At 36.7% G+C, this 26,916-nt stretch overlaps 1 protein-coding gene and 1 non-coding gene across 5 annotated transcripts in view; both read right to left on the bottom strand.

Moving 5' to 3' along the window:
• The window catches only part of FCHSD2 (FCH and double SH3 domains 2), a 136,158-nt gene that overhangs the window by 50,563 nt on the left and 58,679 nt on the right, over nt 1–26,916 (bottom strand). For 3 of the 4 annotated variants that reach the window (XM_034666394.1, XM_034666392.1, XM_034666393.1), the window contains 3 exons: nt 20,543–20,665; nt 8,648–8,743; nt 7,303–7,374 (listed from right to left, as the gene is read on the bottom strand). In XM_034666394.1, the coding sequence (XP_034522285.1) occupies nt 7,303–7,374; nt 8,648–8,743; nt 20,543–20,665 (291 nt within the window). The remainder of the gene's footprint in view (nt 1–7,302; nt 7,375–8,647; nt 8,744–20,542; nt 20,666–26,916) is intronic. The other variant, XM_034666395.1, reaches the window with a different exon arrangement.
• On the bottom strand, nt 1,388–1,491 carry LOC117803672. Its single transcript, XR_004627609.1, has one exon. It is a non-coding gene; the product is annotated as a U6 spliceosomal RNA (small nuclear RNA).

Raw genomic sequence — 26,916 nt, 5'->3', positions numbered from 1 at the left:
CAGATTCCTTGCTACCTTATGACTGTACTGTCTTACTAATCGTTCTCTTTAGTTAACGCCAATATTGACAAAATAGAGGCAAAAATATTGAAGAAGACATTACTAAAATGCAAATTTCCTTTGAATGAAACTTCGGCTAGACCATTTACTTAGAGGTAAGACAGCTTTTGATTTCATTTTGTTTTTAGAAAAACAAAAGCAAAACTGTTTCATATGAGTTTAAGAAGGCCTTCAGAGCCTAGCAATGTTAAATTTTTTAAAGTTCCCAATTTTTAATACTTTACTTAAATATTAGTCTTTTCAAATTTATAAAGTTATTAAATAATTTTAAAGAACTACACAACAGAAATTAACATTCTACTAGTCTTGATATATTAGTCTTTAAATCATCTTAACTATTTTGTCCTTAGTTACCCTCTCAAGATATGATTTCAGTTCACTTTAGCATTAACATAAGGGCATAGAAGGTTCAGACAGGTATCTGAGCATATGCCCAGAAAGGCAAAGTGAGTAGGGATAGAAAAGCTGATTTCACACAAGAAGCACTGTCATTATTTTTCAAGTCTGTTACCAAAACATAACCATTTGAAAGAGAGAAAAAGAGATGGTCATTTATGATGAATGAAAACCACAAACATAGCAAAATACTAGCATTTCAACCTAATTTTAAAAGACAACGTTAGGGTTGTCAAGCCAATGTCAGATGCCAGGAACAATCTAGTTATTAACCCTCATTCAAGGGATTGTACTACTTGTATTTTTCAGCTTATTGGTATATATTTATTGTGTTAAATATTTAATCCACTTTAGTTTTTATGAAATTTAATAATATACTGTTAATTATTTCAGGAAAGTTAATTTTTACGTATCCTGAAAAGGGCTTCTTGAAGTAAAAAGCATCTGGATCTGTGTAGGTTATTATATTCCTAATACTCATGTTTATATAGATTCATGATCCTATAATTTTCAAATTCACAATGCTCTGAAAATCACAGGTGTTTTAGGTAAGTTTGGAGCCACAGCTCATTTGTGGCAAAATTTGACTTGAACCAAAGAGACGTTATTTATAGTTTTTATTTATTTAACTTAGTATGACTATTCAAATGTTTTACTGCAAAAATACTATGCTTGATCATGAGGTCCTTCTCCTTGTTTAGGGTGTTATACAATATATGGTATATGGATCACCCTTCTAAAACCTGGATAATTCTGTTATTTTATTTTTTCAATGTTTTAAGTAATCTCTACACCAAACATGGGGCTCAAACTCACAACCCCAAGATCAAGAGTCCCATGTTCTACCAATTGAGCCAGCCAGGTGCCCCTAAAAATCCAGGATATCTATGTTATTTTATTTATTTATTCATTTTAAAGATTTTATTTTTTAAAACATATGGAACACTTCACAAATCTGTGTGTCATCCTTGCACAGGGGCCATGCTAAACTTCTCTGTTATCATTTGAATTTTAGTGTATGTGCTGCCAAAGCAATCGCTGAAAAATTTTAAGTTTTGAAACACATCTGACCTGAAGACTCCTGATGAGAGATTGTGGACCTCTGAGTTACATATTTTAAATGTATTACACAACTTGGGAAGGAGTGGAGCAGTGCTCCTCATGAGTCCTAACTCATTCTGACTACACTTGGCTAGTAGCAGCACTTTTGCTTAGAAGAGATGCAGGAACTCATAACCGGCTGGAAGGTGCAGTAGTCTCTCAGGGAAGCAAACGGGAGCCATTAGATACCGAAGGTAAATCTAAGAGAAAAACATGTCCTTCAGTAATGCCATGAAAACAAGACAAAAAAACAACAAAAACCCTTGTGTCTGACACCCTCTAGCCATATGCAGAGGCAGGACTGGTTGGAACAGCCATAGGAGGAATATGCTTTATTTTGGTAGCTCTCACAGAGACTCTGCTTTAAGGGCTATACTCACAGGCTAGATAAAAAAAGTGCACTCCTAGGCTCCTTTGTGTCAGTACATCACCAAGGCATCTACGGAAAACTATGGATACCTGTAGATGATCAGAGAAGGCACCAAATCCAGAGAAAGCAAAAAGACTCATTATATGGATGGTACGTTTTCACGACTGAAGAACTTAGGACAACCCCCTCTGAACACCTGACTGCCAGCACTGCTGTTTCTGGAGAGCGACACTCATGTCTATAATCAGGGCTTCTCGTTTTTTTGGATACTGTGGTCAGTGTATGTATAGGAGGATGGTACCTATTTACCCACAAGGAGGATTTTCCACAAATTCCCTATCACAGTGCTTTCATGTTCATATGCCAATGCTATATGCAATACAAGATTTCCATCAGCAATAAAGCCACTCACTAACAATGAGAATTTTCAAGTAATTTCCCTGTATGGTATATTGATCCCATATAGTCTTTTATACACAAGGGTAATTTTTGGTAAATATGTTTTTCTTAGTTTTATTGAGAAATAATTGACATACATCACTATATAAGTTTAAGGTGTACAGCATGTTAGTTTTACATATATTGTATATATTTTAATAGATGCATAAAATGCCCCACACTTAAGCAAAACTTTAATGTGCAGAAGTCCTAAATTACAGCAAGTGGCCATTTTACTTAATATAACTTTTAATCTTTACAGGGTAGAATTAAATATCACAACTAGTGCCTAAAATAACAGGAAAAGATCATATATCAGAAATTTGTCAGCTATTTTTTTTTAGACTTTACTTACTTATTTGAGAGAGAGAGAGAGAGAGAGGGAGCACAAGTGGGGGGAGCAGCAGAGGGAGAGGGAGAAGCAAACCCCCCATTGAGCAGGAAGCCCGATGCAGGGCATGATCCCAGGACCCTGAGGTCATGACCTGAGCCAAAGTCAGCCGCTTAACCGACTGAGCCACCCAGGCACCCCTGTCAGCTATTTTTTATATCTGTGATACTGTGATAAAAATGCCAGTTTATTGGGCGCCTGGGTGACGCAGCGGTTAGGCGTCTGCCTTTGGCTCAGGGCGTGATCCTGGCGTTATGGGATCGAGCCCCACATCAGGCTCCTCTGCTATGAGCCTGCTTCTTCCTCTCCCACTCCCCCTGCTTGTGTTCCCTCTCTCACTGGCTGTCTCTATCTCTGTCAAATAAATAATAAAATCTTTAAAAAAATATTTAAAAATGCCAGTTTATGGTATCTGTGAAGATATTATTATTTGCAGTTCAGGGAAGGTAAAAAGGAAAGGGTCTTCACATCCCCACCAAGAAATTTGGGGGAAAAGTTTCATAAGTTTTTCCTGCCTTTATATGTGGACGTGTGTGTTTCCTGTATTATTCCGCTCCCAGGTTGAAATAGGATAGGAAGTCCCTTTCGTAGGATGTGATGAAATGTCCTTAAGGGCACACATCATTAGTTCTGGTAATGGAGGGGACAAACACTGAGGTGTATGTAGGGCAGAGGTGCCGAAAAATGTAAAAGGGGTAGGAATGGACACTAATTGTTAGCTATTGGCTGCTGTTTATTCTAAACAGATTGCCTTTTAGGCTTATAAACTGCTAAGAAATAGGTTGATGAGATCTACATTGCGGAATGAAAAAGGAGAGTAGAAGTCCCAAGGGACTTTCAATGATCAACTCAGTAAGGGAGTTAAGAGCAGAAGTACCATGAATATAAGAGTGTTACAAGACTTCTTAGTTTTTATAATGTCTACTATATTTGATATTTTGGTATTTCCTAGAGCAAATAGGGGCAAAATCTAAAAAAATGAAATATGCTTGTCTTGTGGAAAGATACGGGAAAAAAAGACAGTCAACATTTATTCTGGCATATCTACTATGTGCAAGGTACTGAGTCAAATGCTTAAGTATTTCATTAAATTTTCAAACAGGTGGGAATGCAAGTTGGTACAGCCACTTTGGAAAACAGTGTGGAGGTCCCTTAAAGAGTTAAAAATTGAGCTACCCTAGGATCCAGCAATTGGCACTACTGGGTATTTACCCCAAAGATACAGACGTAGTGAAGAGAAGGGCCATGTGCACCCCAATGTTCATAGCCGCATTGTCCACAACAGCTAAATTGTGGAGGGAGCCGAGATGCCCTTCAACAGATGACTGGATTAAGAAGATGTGGTCCATATATACAATGGAATATTACTCAGCCATCAGGAAGAATGATTACCCAACATTTGCAGCAACATGGACGAGACTGGAGGAGATTATGCTAAGTGAAATAAGTCAAGCAGAGAAAGACAATTATCACATGGTTTCACTCATTTATGGAACATAAGAAATAGGAAGATCCGTAGGAAAAGGAAGGGAAGAATGAAGGGGGGGTAAACAGAAGGGGAAATGAACCATGAGAGACTGTGGACTCTGGGAAACAAACTGAGGGCTTCAGAGGGGAGAGGGGTGGGGGATTGGGATAGGCTGGTGATGGGTATTAAGGAGGGCACATATTGCATGGTGCACTGGGTGTTATACGCAAATAATGAATCATGGAACATTACATCAAAAACTAAGGATATACTGTATGGTGACTAACATAACATAATAAAAAATTATTATAAAAATTTTTTTTCAAACAGATTAAGGTGTTTAACATTTACATATGAGAAAGCTGAATTAGAGAGATTAAATATATATAAACATATAAATAAACACAGCCAGCAAATGGCACAGCCAGGATTGGACTCCAAAGCTCATGATTTCTTATTGTATGACACCTGTATCAACCTCTAACACAAGAATGACCCAGGTGACAGCTGAAGGACTTTTCAAAATTGAGATTCTAATATATACCCGTCAATTTTCCCTTATAGAACATCCCCTTTTTTGGGGGATAAGGGAAATTTTAGGGTTCATCTCATATCCTTCTTAGAATAATCTTGCATTAAAAACTCGTTTCAGCAAAGAAAGGTGAACACTACTCTTTCTAGAAAGGATTTTTGACTTTCTGGTGCCATCTGAAAAATGGTATTTGTGGATATAAAGAAAGGACACTGTAGAAATCAATAATTCTATATGGAAATAAAGATAAGAAAATCTTTCGGTGTTAACCATGAAACAGCTACTAAGTTACTACATCGGACAAAACTTGCCACTGATCATTGTTACTTGTAATGATCTTATGGTTAACGCTAAGATTCCCAATCTAATTCTATGGCTGTACAAAATAGAAATAATTGTGTCTTTATAAAACCATTTTCGCCAGTTTCTTTTGGTATATCACTCTAAAGCATGAGTCAAAATAATCAAATATTAAAATAAAATTACAAGAAATTTCATCAACAAGTAAAGATAAGCCAAAAAAACCCCCCAAAAGGGTACACTCATTTCAAGCCTTAATTAACTTTGACAGTAATATTGTGACTTTATGTTTTCATCTGGACATGTTGGACTTTTGCATGAAAAATACTGCAATTTGAAGCGGGTTATATTAAAAAAGGCTTCAGTTTCAAAACCCCTTGATAAAGGCAAGATTAGCTCTACAATTTGTTCCAACATGCCTCTTGAGAAAAACTAAGGTGCTTTAGACAAGATGAAAAATGAGAAGTTCAATCGTTTCACTATATATAGGAAAGGAAATCCTTAATTTATATGGGAAAATGGAAAGCCCCAGTTTACGCATTCAGTGGCCCCTATACACACACACACACACACACACACACACACACACACACACACANACGCAAATAATGAATCATGGAACATTACATCAAAAACTAAGGATATACTGTATGGTGACTAACATAACATAATAAAAAATTATTATAAAAATTTTTTTTCAAACAGATTAAGGTGTTTAACATTTACATATGAGAAAGCTGAATTAGAGAGATTAAATATATATAAACATATAAATAAACACAGCCAGCAAATGGCACAGCCAGGATTGGACTCCAAAGCTCATGATTTCTTATTGTATGACACCTGTATCAACCTCTAACACAAGAATGACCCAGGTGACAGCTGAAGGACTTTTCAAAATTGAGATTCTAATATATACCCGTCAATTTTCCCTTATAGAACATCCCCTTTTTTGGGGGATAAGGGAAATTTTAGGGTTCATCTCATATCCTTCTTAGAATAATCTTGCATTAAAAACTCGTTTCAGCAAAGAAAGGTGAACACTACTCTTTCTAGAAAGGATTTTTGACTTTCTGGTGCCATCTGAAAAATGGTATTTGTGGATATAAAGAAAGGACACTGTAGAAATCAATAATTCTATATGGAAATAAAGATAAGAAAATCTTTCGGTGTTAACCATGAAACAGCTACTAAGTTACTACATCGGACAAAACTTGCCACTGATCACTGTTACTTGTAATGATCTTATGGTTAACGCTAAGATTCCCAATCTAATTCTATGGCTGTACAAAATAGAAATAATTGTGTCTTTATAAAACCATTTTCGCCAGTTTCTTTTGGTATATCACTCTAAAGCATGAGTCAAAATAATCAAATATTAAGGGCGCCTGGGTGGCACAGCGGTTGAGCGTCTGCCTTCGGCTCAGGGCGTGATCCCGGCGTTGCGGGATCGAGCCCCACGTCAGGCTCCTCTGCTGGGAGCCTGCTTCTTCCTCTCCCACTCCCCCTGCTTGTGTTCCCTCTCTCACTGACTGTCTCTATCTCTGTCAAATAAATAAATAGAATCTTTAAAAAAAAAAAAAATAATCAAATATTAAAATAAAATTACAAGAAATTTCATCAACAAGTAAAGATAAGCCAAAAAAACCCCCCAAAAGGGTACACTCATTTCAAGCCTTAATTAACTTTGACAGTANGAATCTTTAAAAAAAAAAAAAATAATCAAATATTAAAATAAAATTACAAGAAATTTCATCAGCAAGTAAAGATAAGCCAAAAAAACCCCCCAAAAGGGTACACTCATTTCAAGCCTTAATTAACTTTGACAGTAATATTGTGACTTTATGTTTTCATCTGGACATGTTGGACTTTTGCATGAAAAATACTGCAATTTGAAGCGGGTTATATTAAAAAAGGCTTCAGTTTCAAAACCCCTTGATAAAGGCAAGATTAGCTCTACAATTTGTTCCAACATGCCTCTTGAGAAAAACTAAGGTGCTTTAGACAAGATGAAAAATGAGAAGTTCAATCGTTTCACTATATATAGGAAAGGAAATCCTTAATTTATATGGGAAAATGGAAAGCCCCAGTTTACGCATTCAGTGGCCCCTATACACACACACACACACACACACACACACACACACACACACACATTTTTAATCCCAATACCAAGCCCCACCCTTCATTAACATGCAAACCCACACAACCCATCTCCCCCACCCTTGGCCCACACCCCCATATACCTCAGCTATGGTCATTCTCAGAGCACTGACAGGGGAGAGCTCAATATCCACCAGTTGGGCAGCTTTTAAACTCTGCCCAGTAAAGATTGCACAAGGACAGAAAACAGCATAGTTAGAATTTTAGGGCAAACAGGGACATGCAGCTAAGAACATTTAGCACAGTGTCTAGAAACAGAGTGGGGTTTAGGAATTGTAGCTGGGCCCTGGACAAGTGAGATGAGAGTCTACTGTTACTCTGATTTTTCTGAGGAAAATGGGCAAAGATAAAATAATCTCGAATTAGTCACAATTTTAAGTCAAGCTTGGTGAACCTGTCCACACCCTCTATTTTCTAATGCTCTGCTTCATTCCTTTCAGGTAAAGAAGTCAAATTATAGGACAACATTGCTGAGTCATTAAGCAAAAGTGGATTCATAAAAAAAAGGCACTAATATAAAAGGCAAGAGTTATAACCTAGAGGTAAATGCTGATTTCCTACATTTCTTTACATAGCCACAAACAGGGCTCCTTAAAATGTAAGAAAAGTAATGACAGTATCTCCAGCAAAGGTTTCTATTAAACTGATACCATGAAACTCTGATATCGTGAATTCTCCTGGTTCTGATTCCAGGTTTACTAAAAGACCTTATGATTATAATTCGACATCCCTCTTGGCTTGCCTACATTGAAAGAATGTGCTAGATGTGCCAACATGTGCTTTCTTAACTTGTGGAAGTTGTTTGTCTTTTCTTTGTTATCAAATTAGCATTTTGGTTCTATTTTTTAAAATTCAAATAATGGCAAACATTTTTCATAAACTCAAGGATAAAATGCATGATTAATGTCTGCTTTTTAAAAATTGCCAATTTGGCATTTATGTTAATGCTCTGACATTCTAAGAAATCTGAAAGGAATTATAAAGGGCCTGTAATTTTTTTATAAAGCCAACCAAAATATGTGCAGGCACATATTCACTGTTCTGTTTATTGATTCTATTCTGGTTAAAATTTAACCACTGGTTTCTTTGGAAGTGTGTACATGTGAAGAATTTCATAGATAGAAAGTATAATTTGTATTTGAATTGAAAAAAATTTTTATTGAATATTTTTTCTTCTTCCCTCTGTTCGGTTTACAGGTTTTTAGTTACATGTCTTAAAACTTAACCTTATTTAAGTTGCTCACATAAAGATACTGGGTTTTAGTCGCATTTTAGAAAGGAGAAATGTCAGTTTTTCTGTATACTCACAGTTTTGTTATAAAATTAAGGAGACACACTCAGCTTTTTCTGCCCATTCCAAGGATAACGGTTATTTGAGCACAAACATAGCTTAAAAACAAATGGAATGAAAATCTGGAATTCCCTTACAGTATCACTGTCACAGGGCTGGAACTGGAAGGGCTGGGGTTTGTGAAATACAGCATTCTCTTGTAAAAACAGCTGAAGATTATAGTCCCGTACCACCTAAAGAGAAAATAAAGTATCTTTAAGTCTTTAATAAGGTTACGATGTCCAGTAATTATATTTTAAAGTTTAAGCTTTATTCTGCTTTCCAAAAATGAGAAATCATCCAATGCTATGTGATCAAAAGAAAATGGTAAGTACACATTTTTTTTCATTTTAGATAACAGTTGTTACTTGTGTCCTATTTTCTCAATAGTCTAAATATGGAAAGTATTAGTTCAGAAACCAGCCCAGATTTGGGGACTACATAATATGCAATATTTTAAGACAGCAAAAAGATAGCAATTATACAAAACGTTGCTCTTTTTAATGGGGGCAGTGGGATGAAAATAGGGAAGCACATTAGTCCCTGAGGTCTCTCCCAGCTATAAAGTTTTGTAGACCTCTTAAAGTCTGCTATTTGGAGATTGCCATCCGCTAGGAAACTGCCAGTAAACCCCTTCCATTGCACAAAATAGTAGTAAAACAATTTTTTTAAAGTAGGCACCATGCCCAAAGTGGGGCTTGAGCTCACGACCCCGAGATCAAAAGTTGCATGCTCTACCGACTCAGCCAGCCACCCACAAAATAGTATTTTTATAGTACTTCTTGACATCATTTCTAGAATTTACATTCTTTTTTTTTTTTTTAAGATTTTTTTTTTTCATTTGCAAGTAATCTCTATACCCAGTCTGGGACTTGAACCAACAACCCCAACATCAAGAAGTTGTGCGCTCCACCGAGCCAGCCAGGTGTCCCTAGGAGGTTACATTCTAATTACCATCTTAAAGCATACCAAGAAATTCATATAGAAGGGAAACTGATACATAGAATGCAGCAAAACAAATAGTACAGAAAGACAGCCATCCAAAAAGACTTCACTGCACTGTATACCCTGGGAAAGGGTGGAAATCAGCAACATTTGATTGTCCAGAAATCCATTTTCCATTTTGCTTATCTTTCATTAGCACCTCTGCCAGTGGATGGGCAGAAGAAGAAGAAGAAGAAGAAAGTTTTAGGAAGCTCAGGAGCTATACTTTAGTAGTCCTGGGGAAAGAGCTCACTGAAGAGATAGAGAAAATAGGGGTTATATTGTACATTTTATTTACCAGCACAAACCCAGTTCCTTACCGCTCATTCAAAAGCCATTTATTGATAGAGTTTACCAAGCCCAGTGTTAAATGCAGGGGTGAGGGCAATATATAGATGAATAAAGATGAATAAACAAGGTTAGCATCTTCAAGGAATTTATAATCTGGGAAGTGGGAGAACCAGACCTTACACAATTAAACACACTGTGAAAGTATGTATGTAGAGGGTACTAGGAGAACACAAAAGAGGTGATATTTAATCCAGACTGATGGGGTGAGATGCGGTGAAGAGAGCTTGGGAGAATTTTGTCAGGCAAGGTTGGCTGAATAAACATATTCTCAAAGGGAAATGCATTTTTTTCTTTTCCTGGATTCCAGTTTTAAGCTGTGAAAGCTTTTGACACAGCCCTGAGAACCTCACTAATTGCCATGCAGAAAAAGCTAAGAGGGATCACCCTTATAGTTACAACCTTTTTAGATTTTTAACTTTTATCATCACATATATAAAAGTAGAGACAACAATAAACCCACCTACCTCTTCCACCCCCAACTATACTGAAGCAAGTCCCAGACATTTCATGCATAAATATTTCAGTATGATATCTAAAAGACAAGGACTGTTTTAAAAACTCTACCCATATTAACATTTACAATAAATGCTTATAAAACCACCAACAACTGTTCAAATTTCCCTGATTGTTGCATATTTTTAAGTCTTTCCAATCAGGATCAGAACAAGGCCCCCACACTACATGTGGGTACTGCTGCTTAGGTTCCTTTCATACATAGGCTCCTTCCTCCCTCCATCTCTTTTTTTCTCTCTTGTAGTTTATTTGTCGAAGAAACTTCATTTTTGTCCTGTAGCATTTCCCACAGCCTGAATTTTGTTGACTGCAACCTTGTAGCTTTGTTTCCTATATGTCCTATAAATTGATACTTGACTGCATTCAGGGTTTTTTTGCTTTTTGTTTCTTGCAAGGTGATGTTTACTTCCCCGAGGAGGGTTGCCTCTGACTTACCTCTTTTTATGATATTAACTGCTAGAGTGGGCTGAATGGTAGCCCCTGAAAAGGTAGGTCTATGTCCTAAACCCTGGAATCTGTGAATGTTACCTCATTTGGAAAAGGACCTTTGCAGTTGTAATTAGGTTAAAGATTTTGAGATCATTCCAGATTCCCTCGAATGGGCCCTAAATCCGATGATAAGTATTTGTATAGAAGACACACAGAAAAAAACACAGAAGAGCCAATGTTACCACAGAAGCAGAGATTAGAGTGATGCGACCACAAGCAAAAGAAGGCCTGCAGCCACCAGAAGCTGGAAGCAAAGACTGATTCTCCCCTAAAACAGTTGGAGGGGATGCAGCTGTGCTGATCCTTTGATTTTGACTTTTAGGCTCCAGAACTCAGGGGGAATACATTCCTGTTGTTTAAGGCCACCCAGTTTATGGTAATTTGTAGTAGCCCTAGGAAACTAATGTAACGGGCCTATGATGATAAATGCCTAAATCTATAAAAGGATGCAAAAACTAGAGAGTTTTTCTATTTTTTCCTATTATTCTAAACAAGGAATTCTATCATTCCTTTTTCATTTATTAGCTGGAATAATTCTATGAAAGAAATTTTGCAAGCTGACTATTTAATTACCTTGAGGTACAGTTTGTATAAGGAAGACAAGATAAATGGTTAATTCTTTCCCTTTATTATCTAGTTTCCCAACTGAGTTGTTTCCCTAGAAACCTCCAAAGAATGCCTAATTATAAGTTTAATAAATTATTATTATGAAGACATGGGTTTAAAAATCTTCAATGTGTTTTAGTTCACTGCAATTATTAGTGTGCTAAAATTATCCCATCTTTGGCCAGTAAGATCACATCTTGAGTCCTTTTCACATGACCTAGTAGTTTTTGATAATTTTGCTAGTTTCTTTGGCTTTTATTATGACAAATCATTTAAGGTTTATCTTATATATTTCATGCCCCAGGCCTGCAGAATCACAGCTATCTTCCTCAAAAGCCCTGTCTCCTTCCCCCATCCCTAAATGAGAGGAGAAAGTATTTAGAAAACAAAATCTGGACACTAGAGGTACCAGGTTAGTCACTGGTCTTTTTCTCAAACACTTTATTTTGAAAGGAAGTCATAAAGAGTTCCCTATGTGCCTCCCAATGTTGGCGTCTTGTTTAACTATAGTAAATATCAAATCAGGAATAAACACTGGTACAAAGCACAGAGCTTAGATTTCACCATTTATACATGAACTGATTTGGGGTGTGTGTGTGTGTGTGTGTGTGTGTGTGTGTGTGTGTGTGTGTGTGTGTGTGTGTAGTGGTCTATGCAATTTTATCACATGTGTAGCTTCATGTAACCAGCACCAAAATCAGATACTTAACTAAACCACCCACAAAACTCCTTTATGCTGCTCCAAAGTAGCTATATCCACTCTCCTCATACCTGATTTCTGGCAACCACCAACCTGTTCTCTAGCTCTAGGACATGTTATTTCACAATTATTATATGATGGACTCATGCAGCACATCCATTTTTTAAAAAAAGATTTATTTATTTATTTGAGAGAGAGAAAGAGTGAGAGAGCACGTGTGAAGGGGAGAGGCAGAGGGAGAGAATCTCAAGCAGACTCCCCGCTGAGTGCAGAGTCCAATGGTGGGCTCAATCTCATGACCCTGAGATCATGACCTGAGCCAAAATTATGAGTCAGAGGCTTAACTGACTGAGCCACTCAGGCGCCCCAGCACCTATCTTTTAAAGACTGCCTTTTAAAACTCGGCATAATTTCCTTGAAGTTCACTGAATCTGTTGCATGTATCAACAGTTTGTTCCTTTTTATTGCTGAGTAGTGTCCCACAGTATGGACATACCAAGTTTGATCCTTCACTCAATGAAGATCATTTAAACAATTTCCAGTTTTTTGGCTATTATGAATAAAACTACTATGAACATTTGTGTGCAAGTTTTTGTGTGAAAATAAATGTTCATTTTCCCTGGGATATATGCCCAATCCCTCTGTCTTTAAAGGTATTACTGACGTATAACCGACATACTATAAATGATATATTTAAAGTATAATTTGATAAGTTTTAATACAGCTGTATACCTGTAAAAACATCATCACAACCAAGAGAGTGGATAGATTCCCATCAAAGGTATTCTCACCCCCCTTGTAATCCTTCCTCCACTCCCTTCCTGTTCCCCTCTGTCATTCCTTGTAATAACTGAGATGAAGTTTTAAACCTTGTTACAGATGAATCCTTCAGCACCTAGCACAGTGACTTTGCCTAAAATAGCATTCAATAAACAGATGTTTAAGAACACCTGTCTATCCACTGCTGAGATTAAGCAAAAGTATACCCATATTAGGGCACCTGTTTAAGCGTCAGTTGTTTAAGCGTCTGCCTTCGGCTCAGGTCATGATCCCGGGATCCTGGGATTGAGCCCCACGTTGGGCTCCCTGCTAGGCTGGGAGTCTTCTTGTCCCTCTTCCTCTGCCCTGCTTGTGCTCTTTGTCTCTCTCAAATAAATAAAAAAAAAAATCTTAAAAAAAAAAAAAGGAATAACCGTATTGCCAATGCCCTCCTTATAAGCCTCTTTAGATATTTTTTCCCCTAATTACCCTTTCATTGCTTTTAATGCCACAAATATACTGTATATATGTACATATTGTGGTCCACTGTAATATTTAACCCCTCTCTGAACATCTGGAAGCAATTTTACTCCTTGGGGGAATATCACCCCTTCTGAGAATGTGTACTCTAGCAGTAACCATCCTACTGAATTTTACCATTCGCTCTCTTTTTTCTTTTAAATATTATTACTATGTGTATCTCAAAATGATATTATTTTCTTGGGTATTTTTAAACTCTAAATGGCATCTTAGTGTGTTTGTATTCTTTTGTAACTTGCTTTTTCGTCAACATTGTATTTGTAAGTCTCATGCATATTAATGCATATACCTACAAATCTTTCAATTTTATTGCTGTATAGTAATCCATTATTCATCCTACTGTGGATAGCTCGTTCTAGCTTGTTCAAATCTTATAAAGAAAGTTGTTATGAACATTTTCCCAAAAGTGTCCTGATACACATGTACAAGAGTTTCTCTAGGATAATTTCTTAGGAGTGGAACTGCTGGGCCACAAGCTAAGTGCATCTTTAGACGCACTAGATAATGTCAAATGCTTACAAACTGGATATACCACTCTACTCCCCAGGGCAGTCTATGACTTTCTGCTAATCCATTGCTAATTCTCACCAATACTCATTCCTGCCTCTATTTTTGTCAATCTTATAGGTATAAAATAGAATACTGTGGTGATTTTAAATTCCATTTCTTTGATTACTAATGAGGATAAGCATCTGTATTAGTTTCCTAGGGCTGCCAGAACAAAGTATCACAGACTGGTTGGCTTAAACAACAAATCTAACTCCTCCCAGTTCTGGAGACTAGAAATCCAAGATTGAGGTGTTGGCAGAATTGGTTTCTTCTGAGGGGCTCTTTCCTCGACTTGTAGATGGCCATCTTTTTCTAGTGTCTTCACAAGGTCTTCCTTCTGTGTCTGTTTGTGTCCTAATCTCCTCTTACAAGGACACCAGTCACATTGGATTAGACCCTACCCATATGACTTCATTTTACCTTAATAACCTCTTTAAAGGCCCTGTCTCCAAATAAAGTCACAATCTGAGGTAATAGGGATTAGGACTTTAACATATGAATTTTAGGGGGACACAATTCAGTCCATAGCAGCATCTTTTTATATGGTATGGCTATCAATATATTTTATTCTATGGGATGTATGTTGTATGACATATCAGCAGTTCACTCCTTTTTATGGATAAATAGTGTTCCATTGTATGGATATACCATATTTTATTTATCCAATCATCAGTTGATGGATATTCAGGTTTCCACTTATTGGCTATCATGAATAATGCTGCTTTCAACACCTATGTATGATTTTTTGTTTTAATACCGGTTTTCAATTTTCTTGAAGTGAAACTGCCGAGTCATATGGTGGCTCTTCAGTTTCACTTTTTGAGAAATTATTTTCCACTGTGGCTGCACTATTTTAGATTCCTATCAACAACGCTTGAAGATTCTAATTTCTCCACATCTTCGCTAACACTTGTTTGTTACTTTCTCTGTGTGTCTGGTTTTTTAAAGTTATTAAAGCCATCCCAGTGGGTAAAAATTGGTATTTCATTGTGATTTTGATCTCCATTTCTCTAACGACAAATGATGTTAAACATCTTTTTATGTGCTGATTGGCCATTTGTATATCTTCTTTTTTTAAGATTTATTTATTATTTGAGAGAGAGAGAGAGCAAGTGAGCAGGGGGAGGGGCGGAGGGAAAGGGAGAGAATCTCAAGCAGACCTCCCTGTTGAAAGCCAAGCCCAAGATAGGGCTCAATCTCAATCTCCCATAACATGGTGAAATTGGGTCATTTTGTCGAGTTGTAAGAGTTCTTTATATATTCTAGATATTAAAACCTTATTAGACAAATGATTGTAAATAATTTTAAATAAACAGTAAATAGTAAATAATTACAATAAATAATTTTCCCCTCCTATGGGCTGTCCTTTCCATATTCTTGATAGTGTTCTTTGATACACAAAAGCTTTTAATTTGAAGAAGTCCACTTATCTATTTTTTCTTTGGTTGCTTGTGCTTTAATATTAGAACTAAAAACATATTGCCAAATCCAAGGTCATAAAGATTTACCTTTATGTTTTCTTCTATAGCTTTTTGAGTTATTTTTTTTCCTTTCTCTAAGATTTTATTTATTTAGTTGACACAGAGAGAGAGAGAGCGCGTGTACGGACACATAAGCAGGGGGAGCAGCAGGCAGAGGGAGAGGAAGAAGCAGGCTCCCTGCTGAGCAGAGGCTCCTGGGATCATGACCTGAGCCGAAGGCAGATGCTTAACTGACTGAGCCACCCAAGCAGCCCTTGAGTTAATTTTTGTATTTGGAGGGAGGCAGGGGGTCAACTTCATTCTTTTGCATGTGGTTACACCTTTTATTGAAAAGACTATTCTTTCTTCACTAAATGGCCTTGGCAACCTTGCTGAACATCAACTGGCCATAAATGTTTGGGCTTATTTCTGGACTCTCAATTCTATTTCATTGGTCTATATGTCTATCCTTATGCTAGTATCACACTATTTTGATTAACTTTGCAGTAAGTTTTGAAATTGGAAGTATGAGTCCTTCAACTTTGTTTTTTCTTTTCAATGTTGTTTTTGGGCTATTGAGGGCCCCTTAGAGTTCCGTATGAATTCGGAGGACTGATTTTTCCATTTCTGCAAAAAAAGCCATTGGAACTTTGATAGGGAATGACTGAATCTGTAGAATGCTTTGGGGAATACTGAAATATTAGTAATATGAAATCTTTCAATCCATAAATATTTATTATTTCCATTTATTTAGGTCCTCTTTAATTTCTTTCAGCAATGTCTTGTAGTTTCTCAATGTACAAGTTTTCAATCCCTTATTTAAATTTATTAGTATTTTATTATTCAGATATTACAGTTGGAATTGTTTTAATTTTCTTTTGGTTTATTCATTGATGGAGTATAGAAACACAACTGATTTTCATGTTTTGATCTTACATCTGTAACTTTTGCTAAATTCATTTATTAGTGCTAGTACATTTTTTTGTGGTTCCTATAGTATTTTCTATTTATGTCATCTGCAAATACAGGTAATTTTACTTCTTCCCTTTTAATTTGGATGCCTTCTAGTTTTTCTTTTCTTTTCTTTAAAAGATTTTACTCATTTATTTCAGAGAGAGAGAGAGAGAGAGTGCTCAAGCAAGCACAAGTGGGGCGGGGGAGGGGCAGAGTGAGATTGAGAAACAGACTCCCTGATGCAGGGCTCAGTCCCAGGACCCTGCAATCATGACCTAAGCTAAAGTTAGACGATAAACCAACTAGCCATCCAGGCACCCCATTTTTGTTTTCCTTGATTAACTGATCTGACTAGAAATTCCAGTACAATGGGGAAAATGGGCATCTTTGTCTTGTTTCTTATCTCAGGAGGGAAAGCTTTCAGATTTTTACCACTGAGCACGATGCAAACTGTAGGTTTTCCATAAATGCCTTTTATCTGTTAAAGTTCCCTTCTATTCCTAATTTATGTTTTTATCATGAAAGAATGTTTAATTTTGTCAAATGCTTTTCCTTTGTCTTTTCTCCCCCTGTGTTTTTTGAGATGATCATGTAGTTTTCCCCTTCATTTTATTAAGTTTACTTTTTTGCTTAGTCTTCAAAGTATTAAGAATGGAAATAATGGACAATTTATTTCCAAGGAAATATATAATAACAGTTTTATTTTCTGAATTGTTTAAAGAGCTATGTTACTAATTAGTAGGAGTTTCCTTCCGCAGACAGAAAGCAAGCACACATGAACAAACTATAAAGACCAGCAGAATTACCTTTGGAGTTACTATCCTAGAGAAAATATTTATGACAACATCTGCTTCAGTTACATATAAAAGCATTTCATAAAATATTAAGGAGAAAAGCAAGCTTCATAAATAATTAAAATTAAACGAAAGCTCCTAGGGCCAGGTGTTTCACTTTAGGCGATGAAAGATATAGAGAGCACTGTAACAGCTACAGTGTATCAGTACGGATTACCCCAAAGTATCTTTGAGAATATGTACAGTTATGATTTGGATATGGTGGGGGAGGGGGGAATAAACTCCTCCCCCAAGAAGACAAAGTAATAATGGTGTAGAATAAAAACCTAGAGTTTCAAACTTCTCTTTGGGTTATCAGATCACTGCATTTCTTCTAGCAGTATAATAAGAATAGTGTAACAAGCTCTTTGTAACAGAAAAGCACATGGCATAAAACTTGGAGCTATGAGCTCTCCTGGTATTTGGAACAAAAGGGCTCATCATTCTAGTTACATCATTCTTACTTTCAATCTAAACAGAAGAGCATCTCATTTATACTTCATCCCTGGGGAGCAAGATATTCATATGAGTGACTGCAGAGGAAAATGAAAGCTTATCTCTTTATGTGTCCAAATCAGTTTATACATTTTAAATTTATTTTTATGGAAATAATACAAGTTAGAGAGATAACACAGTATAGTAGTAGAGCCTGGAAAATGCTACGTGTGAGTGAGTGTGCAACCTCGGGCAGCCACATAAACTTCTTGAGTCTGTTTTCCTCTCTATATAATGGGCATGATAATACCAACCTCAGAGGATGTGCTAAAAACGCCTAGAAAATTAAGTGGTGTGTAAAATATTAGTTATTTTTTTAAGACTATATACTTACCTGCTTTATAAACTAAAGGTAGTGTATCCAATCTAACTTATTCTCAAAAAAAGAGATTTCAGACAGTTTTGTCCAAGAGGACAATCTCCTTGATAAAATTAGAATGTAATAAAATAAAAACAAAATATAATTTCTAATAAAATTAGAAATGAAAAACGTTACCCCACTACATACTCCCACTGAATGAAAACTGGGAAGACTCACTTTTTAAATAATTCATGGGCTAACAAGGGGGAAGAAGGCAGAAACAACAAATAGCCCTACATATATAATGCAGTTAAAGTAGAAAAAGAAAATTTTTAGTTTTAAATGGATTTACCTGAAAACAAGAGACTAAAACAGGATCTAATACAAAAAGAAGCCTGAAAAATAATAAGCACATAAGCTGCAAGAAAGTAGAAGGAAATAATAAATATAAAGGCAGAAATTAAGGAAAAAAACAAAAACATGGAGGAGTAAAACAAAACCTGGCTCTTAGAAGAGATTAATAAAATAGACTGGTAAATCTGATCAACATGAGAGAAAGCACAAACAATACCAGAAATGGAAAAGGAGACAACTGTAGAGGCATACAAGTTTATACACAAACATATACCATCAAATTTGAGAAATGAAATGGACAATTGTCTAGGAAAGTATAAGTTATCAAAATGTACTAAAAAAGGAACAGAAACCTTGAATGGATCAAAAATATAAACAATTTGATCACTAGTCAAAAATCAACCACTTCATAAATGGAACAAAGCCAAGATCTTTTTATAGACTCTTTCCCCTAATATACTCTTATGGAAAATATTAAATGTACATACATTAAAATAAAAAGAACAGTATGCAAACACCCATATACACACTACCTAGATTCTTCAATTAACATTTTTCTTCTCTCTCTCTTTTTTTTTTTTTTTTAAGATTTTATTTACTCGTTTGAGGGGCGCCTGGGTGGCTCAGTCATTAAGCATCTACCTTCGACTCAGGGCATGATCCCAGGGTCCTGGGATCAAGCCCTGCATCGGGCTCCCTGCTCCACTGGGAGCCTGCTTCTTCCTCTCCCGCTCCCCCTGCTTGTGTTCCCTCTTTCGCTGGCTGTCTCCCTCTCTGTCAAATAAATAAATAAAATCTTAAAAAAAAATATTTTATTTACTTGTTTGCGGGGGGCATGTGGGCACATGAGCAGGGGGAGGGACAGAGGGAGAGGGAGAAGCAGACTCCCTGCTGAGCATGGAGCTCAACTCAGGGTTCGATCCCAGGAGTCTGGGATTATGAACTGAGCTGAAGGCAGGCACTTAACCGACCAAGCCACACAGGTACCTCCAATTAACATTTTTTTTACATTTGCTTTCACAAAACTATCCATCTTTCTGCCCATCCTTCTTTCCATACAGCAATCCTTTTACACCTTGTATTAGGTTCTGGAGAGTAAAAATAAAGCAAAATAGAAGTATGACAGGATTTCAAAGCACCAGACTAGTGGTCTTTATATTTCCATGTCAACTTTATATTTTAAAATGTTTTTCTAAAAATAGAATTATAGCTATGGTACACTGAAAACAACAATACATACATAATGAGGTGTTCAGGAAGGAGAGTCTATGGCTCTCTTCTTAAAAAACCCTGATTCTTTTCCGAACAATATCTTAAGGTATAAGCCAGTTCCTGCTTCCCCTGCCCAAAAAAAGGCCTGAACTGGATCTTTAAAAATAGCCGTTATAAAATGAATATATTTTTACAAATGCATGCAGTCAGGAAATATTTGCTATGCATTTATCAGAATAAAAATAACATTACTAATCACAAGAACAATTTATCTTCAAAAGGACAGTTTTTCTGCTGCAAAAAATTTTAATCTGTCAGATCCTAAAGAATTCAAACAATTTGGTTTCTTTTCTCTGCACACAGTGTGAACATGCCAGTAAAGCTGCTGGATCTCAACACTTTTGAATAAAAAGATTACTATCAAAGAATGACAGCATATAGAAGGTTAGTTTTTAAAAAAACAAGATTGAGTATTCATTTCTTTAACAATTATAAAATCTTTTTGCTACTTTCCTTTCTGTGCCCTTTTAATATTCTTTGTACTGAGACATGACCTTGTTGTTCCCCCATATGAATACGAGTTGAATGAATTCAAAATTTATTTTGAGTGGAAGGTAAAACTCTTTAAATCATTTCTTCTCAAAAGCAACATACATGGCAGCAGACTCATGTCCTGACCTAGACTGTATCATTATCTCCCTTTCTTCCCCTTTGTGCCAACTCATCAAGGAGAAGAGAACACCCTCCAACTTTGTTAGAAGGAACACTGTTTCCAGGAAACTTGCCCTTTAAAGCATTCTTCTAATGTGTTGGTACCTTCATTTTGTTTATATACAAAAACATTTTAGATTCTGAAATGGATAACATCACGTATTTCACTAACAGTAACTTACCTTGCTGGAGGTTTCTAATAAAAACTGGAATGTGTTCTGCACAGCTTGGCATGTCTCTAGCTCAGTCCGGCTGAAGGCTATTAAATAATCCTTCAGGTGATCATACACATTTCCATCAAGAGCCTGTAAAAGAGTAAACAAAAGCAAAAAAATTATGACAAAGCTCTGATACATAATGCTTAGTGTTCATAAGGTAAATTTAGCTTAAAATCCATTAATAATGAATGGACAAAAGATAAAGATTGTTATGTATGCATACATGTAAACAGTAAACAATCACCTGGGAAAATGTTGAATCTTTCTAATAAATAGGAACTAAAGAAGAGAAAATCCAATATTGGTAAAACTGTGGGAACAGAACAAAACTTGGAGACAAAGTGGCTAGGTTCTGATCTTTGTTTGTTTACTAACTATGTCAACCACTGTAGTCACTTTATAAAAGAGTAGGTTTGGGAGTTGAATGAAACAATGGATGTGAAAGGATCCAGGCACAGTACCTGAAACAGAGTAGACGTGCAAACATTAATCTCCATTTTTTTTTAAAGATTTTATTTATTTATTTGACGGAGAGAGAGTGAGAAAGCACAAGCAGGGGGAATGGCCGAGGGAGTGAGAGAAGCAGGAGCCTGACATGGGGCTCCATCCCAGGACCCCAGGATCATGACCTGAGCCGAAGGCAGATACTTAACCGAGCTACCCAGGAACCCCTAATCTCCTTTTTCCTCATCCATTGTTTAGGATTATAAATTAGTATATTCTTACTATAGAACAGTCAGCGAAAAAAACACAATAGAGATAGTTTTAAAAAAGTGACTTGGAAGTACAGTTTTGGGGAAGAAATACCAATGAAATGTCTCTAAGGAGTTTTAAAAATTCTTTGTTTAAGCATTTAAAAGTAGGACTCACTGAAATTGAAAGAAAAAAAAGAAAATCACCATTTGAAAAATAATCAAGTTATGATATATATATATAATGACTAAAATATATATGCCAACAGAAACAGTGGTAACTATAGTTGCAAAAGCATGTATAAATAATTTTAAGCTAAAAAAAAGTAGAAAAAATAGCATAAATTAGCAACAACTATGGGCAAAATAAATCTATAATAATAATAATCAAAAAAAGTTCTGGAATTTTGCCAATCAATGGAGACCTTCTTAAAAACTGAGGTAAAATTTGTACGACATAAAATCCACCATTTTAGCTATTTTTTTTTTTTTTACAATTTTATTTTTATTTATTTGACAGAGAGAGAGACAGCCAGCGAGAGAGGGAACACAAACAGGGGGAGTGGGAGAGGAAGAAGCAGGCTCCCAGCAGAGCAGAGAGCCTGATGCGGGGTCAATCCCAGGACCTAGGGATCACGCCCTGAGCTAAAGGCAGATGCTTAACGACTGCGCCACCCAGGTGCCCCTAAAGTATACTATTCAGTGGCTTTCAGTACATTCTCAGTGTTGTATAACCACCACTACTATCTAATTCCAGCACATTTGCACTGCCCCCAAAAACATCTCATATCCATTAGATGGTGACTCCCACGCCCCCCTTCCCTCCACCTCTGGCAACCATTAATCTTTCTATCTCTATGGATTCTCCTATTCTAGACATTTCATATAAATAGAATCACAGAACATGTGTCCTTTTGTGTCTGACTCTGTCAGGTAGCATAATGTTTTCAAAGTTCATCAATGCATTAAGAGTTCATTTCTTTTTATGGCCAAATAATATTCCCTTGTATGGATGAACCACTTTTTGTTTATCCATTCATTGGCTGATGGCCATTTGGGTTGTTTCCACTCTTTGGTCATTATGGATAATGATGCTATGAACATTTATGTACAAGTTTTTATATGAACATCTGTTTCCAATTTTCTTAGGTATATGCCTAGTAGTGGAATTGCTGGGTCCTATGGTAATTCCATGTCCAACTATTTGAGGAACTGTCAAACTTTTCCACAGTGGCTGCACCATTTTACACCCCATTAGCAATGTATGAAGGTTCTGATTTCTCTACATCTTCTTCAACACTTGTTATTCTGTTTGTTTTTTAAAATTATTCAAGCCATCTTAGTATCTCATTGTGGCTTTCACTTGCACTTATCTAATGACTAATAATGTTGAGTATCTTTTCATATGCTTATTGGCTATCTGGATATCGTCCTTGGAGAAATGTCTATTCAAGTCCTTCACTCATTTTTAAATTGGGTTGTTTGTCTTTTTGTTGTGGAACTGTAAGAGTTCTTCATATATTTGGATACATATATTTTATGAGATGTATGACTTCCAAATATGTTCTCCTATTTCGTGGGCCATTTTTTCACTTTCTCGATAATGTCCTTTGATGCACAGAAGTTCTTATTTTAATGAAGTCTAATTTAGCTGTTTTTCTTTTGTTGCTTATGTTCTGGTATCCTATCTAAGAATCCTCGATGGAGCTTTTACGGTAGATAAATTCTTCGTACATCTTATGTTTGGCTATTCCATTAAACATTTACTATAAAACTGATTTTTAAAAAGATTTATCTATTTATTAGGGAGAGAAAAAGTGAGAATGCATGCGAGCAGGGGAAGTGTCAGAGGGAAAGAATAACCAAGCACACTCCTGCTGAGCGCGGAGCCCCACGCGGGTCTCAATCCCACGACCCTGAGATTGTGACCTGAGCCGAAACGTAGAGTCAGACGCTTAACTGATTGAGCCACCCAGGCATCCCTATAAAACTGATTTTTAAAAAATACACACATTCTATCCTCAAAGCACAGAATAATAACGCTGCACGTTCTATAGTGCTTACACCACCAGATGGCACCATCAAGCACTTTAAATATAGGCAGTATAAATTCCTTAAAATTCCTTTCCATGTAGTTATGCAACATCCCCAGTGAGACTGCTGGTGTTGTCTGAATAAGAATTCCTAACTTAGGACATGCTTTTCATGAACTTGTTAAAAAAGAAACATATAAATTCTTCTAATATGGTTTTGTCTTAGAAATGCTCTTGGTAGATGGTCTTAACCTCATATTTGCAGGAAACAACTGGGGCATTTCATTTAAACGCAGCAAACAGGAAAAAAAAAATCCACACAGCAAATGGCAATATAGGCATCATGAGCTCCCAGCCTCCCAATTTCTGATTCAGTAGGCTGGAATGGGGGGTGGGGGGCTGAGAATTTATATTTTCTAACAACTTGCTGCTGGTCTGGGGACCAGGCTTTGAGAATCTCTGGACTGAATAGCTATTTTAGCTGATTAGGTTGAGCATTTATGTAGACTTAGATCCTGGTGACCCTGGGGGAGGGAGAGTGGCTAGAGCAGAGAAGTCCACGTCCTGAATAGGGTCAACAGCCCCAATACAGCAGGTTGGCAGATCAGCAGCTCTCTTCAACAGAAGCATGCTAACATCAGAATTAGAGGCAGCATGATGTAGCATGGGAAAGAACTTGAGTTCTGAAGTAAGTTGGACATGGGTTAGAAGGCCAGCACTGTCACTCACTTCCACATTTTGATGGTTTTCTCGTTTGTAATTAGGGAAAGTGGGAATACCATATACTCCACAGGCACATTGTGAAGATTAAACAAAGGAAGTGGCACAACGTTAACCTCCTTTCTTGCCTTCCTTAAAACTCTTCACTGGAACGGCCATATATTGGTAACTGTTAAAGCTGGGTAAGTGTACTTTGGAGTCATTATATAACTTTTTTATTGCAGTATATGTTGGGAATTTTCCATAAAAAAATAAAAAGAAAGCCTGAATATCAGATCAGGGAAAAAAGTGATGCCATAATTTTTCTTCCCCAATGGCTCCCACTGTATTTTTTGAAAAGCTGAAATTCTTTAACTGAAATCTATGGCCCTTTATGATCTAGTCCCAAACTACCTCTTGTTTTGTTTTTAATTTTATTTATTTGTCAGAGACAACTCAAGTAGGGCAAATGGCAGGCAGAGCAGGCAGAGGGAGAAGCAGGCTCCCCAATGAGCAAGGAGCCGGATGGGGGACTCAATCCCAGGACCCTGGGGTCATGACCTGAGCTGAAGGCAACCGCTTAACTGACTGAGCCACCCAGGCGTCCCTCCAAACTACCTCTTGTTAGCACCATCTCTCCTCACTGTTGTCTGAATTGCACTCTACATCCCAACCACACTGAGCCATTTTAGAAAAATGACTTCACTTTCATGTTTCCAATTGAGTTATTTTCTTGGCTTAGAATGTCCCCCCCGCCCCGCCCAACTTCTCTTCATTCGAATAGTAATAATGATGGCTGACACAGGCAGCTAACATTTACTAATGACATTTGACCTAAAGTAGGTGATCCCTGGGATGGAAGCTGAGTCCAAAATAGCCTATTCTTTACCACCAAATGGCTATTCTTCCTATCAAACACAGAAGTCTATCTTCAGTAGAAGAGATTTACACCAACTCACAAGGAAAAGCAGGGACGAGAAATTTGGCAAAGTGAAGCTAGGACTGGGGGGCAGAAGGGAGAGACAGGGAGTGTCCTTGGATTGGGTGGTTTCTGGGTAAGTGACTTCTGTGATAGCCACCGAAGCCAAGAAACTCCTACTTTGGGCAAGCTACCTTGAGTTGAGTCTTTGTTATTTGCAATTAAGAGACCTCACTAAAGGGTAATGAGTAGTAACTAGCTTATATTGGCTATACTATCTAAATTATTTCTTTTGAAAGTCATATTATAAGAAAAACTTTGATTCATCTAGGTAATTAACTACAAGAAATAATTCACTAGCTTACCTTATATTCCTGGTTCTCTTCAATTAAACAGATCGAAAAGCTTGAAGTAGACAATTTTTATTACCGAATCCATAATACATTCCAAAAGGTACGTTTCTTTCTTTCTTTCTTTCTTTCTCTTTCTTTCTTTCTTTCTTTTTCTTTCTTTCTTTTTCTTTCTCTCTTTCTTTCTTTCTTTTTCTTTCTTTCTTTCTTTTTCTTTCTTTCTTTCTTTCCTTTTTCTTTCTTTCTTTTGTNCCATAATACATTCCAAAAGGTACGTTTCTTTCTTTCTTTCTTTCTTTCTTTCTTTCTTTCTTTCTTTCTTTCTTTCTTTCTTTTTCTTTCTTTCTTTTTCTTTCTCTTTCTTTCTTTCTTTTTCTTTCTTTCTTTCTTTCCTTTTTCTTTCTTTCTTTCTTTCTTTTTCTTTTTCTTTTTTAAGATTTTATTTACTTATTTGAGAGGGAGCATGCACAAGTAGGAGCAGGGGCAAAAGAGAGAGAAAGGGAGGGAGGGAAGGGAGAAGCAGACTCCCTGCTGGGCTGACACAGGTTCAATCCCAGGACCCTGAGATCATGACCTGAGGCAAAGTCAGACGCTTACTGGACTGAGCCACCCAGGTGCCCAGCTACATGTACTACTTCTTCTTCTTCTTTTTTTAAAGATTTTATTTATATTTCACAGAGAGAGACAGCCAGAGAGAGAGGGAACACAAGCAGGGGGAGTGGGAGAGGAAGAAGCAGGCTCCCAGCGGAGGAGCCTGATGTGGGGCTTGATCCCAGGACGCTGGGATCACGCCCTGAGCAGAAGGCAGATGCTTAACGACTGAGCCACCCAGGCACCCCCGCAGCTACATGTACTTCTTGAAAACTGAAAGTAAGTTAAGAACTACTTAGAGCTTTCAATAAATGGTAAATGTGTCACAACTGTAATAGCTGACAAGGGCATGCATGGTGAAGATCCATCTGAGCCCTGTCTAGCATTTAATGAGCAAGGCACAGGAATGTTCTAAGTACACTTGTTTGTTCATTTTCAAATGAGGAGATGTGTACAAACTTCAATTAATACAGAGAGCTGTGTGAAGAGCCACAAATTTTGTAATGGTAATTACAATGATAAACTAGAATTCATGTATTTGCTCAGAAATGGCAGGAGAGGCATTCTTTCCATGTTTATACAAATATAAGTTAATCTGGTAGTGTGAGCTCCTTGGTGGTCTCTGCTATGCAAAAATTCTGTAGGTAATCCAACCAGATATGTATTTTAAATATAGTTGAAGTTCAAAAAAATTATTTGATACAAATTGCTAAGGGAAGAAGTCTGTAATGTCTAAATTGAGAAACCATAGGCCTTTGATCAGCCACATGTTTTAAAGGTCTAGCAGTCTTTCAATTTGAAAAACTGAATTTAAATTAAGCATCCATATTCTTTTCTGTTACCATGTTCCTTATATATTATTACCCCTGCCTCTTTACTCATTTGATCAACTTGATCTCTAAAATCAGTTGAGTTTGGAACCCAAACTCATAATAGTAAATACATTTCAAAATAGTAAAACAAAAACCAAAAAAACCTGGGATGTCTTAAAGACAAATTCGGAACTTTAAAATACTGGGATGTTCCACAGGGAAAAAAAAATTATTTTTACAAG

The sequence above is a fragment of the Ailuropoda melanoleuca genome, chromosome 8 (assembly GCF_002007445.2).
Source record: "Ailuropoda melanoleuca isolate Jingjing chromosome 8, ASM200744v2, whole genome shotgun sequence".
NCBI classification, from domain to species: domain Eukaryota; kingdom Metazoa; phylum Chordata; class Mammalia; order Carnivora; family Ursidae; genus Ailuropoda; species Ailuropoda melanoleuca.
The sequence above is the reverse complement of the archived record's forward strand: the minus strand, read 5'-3'. Positions and strand labels throughout refer to the sequence as shown.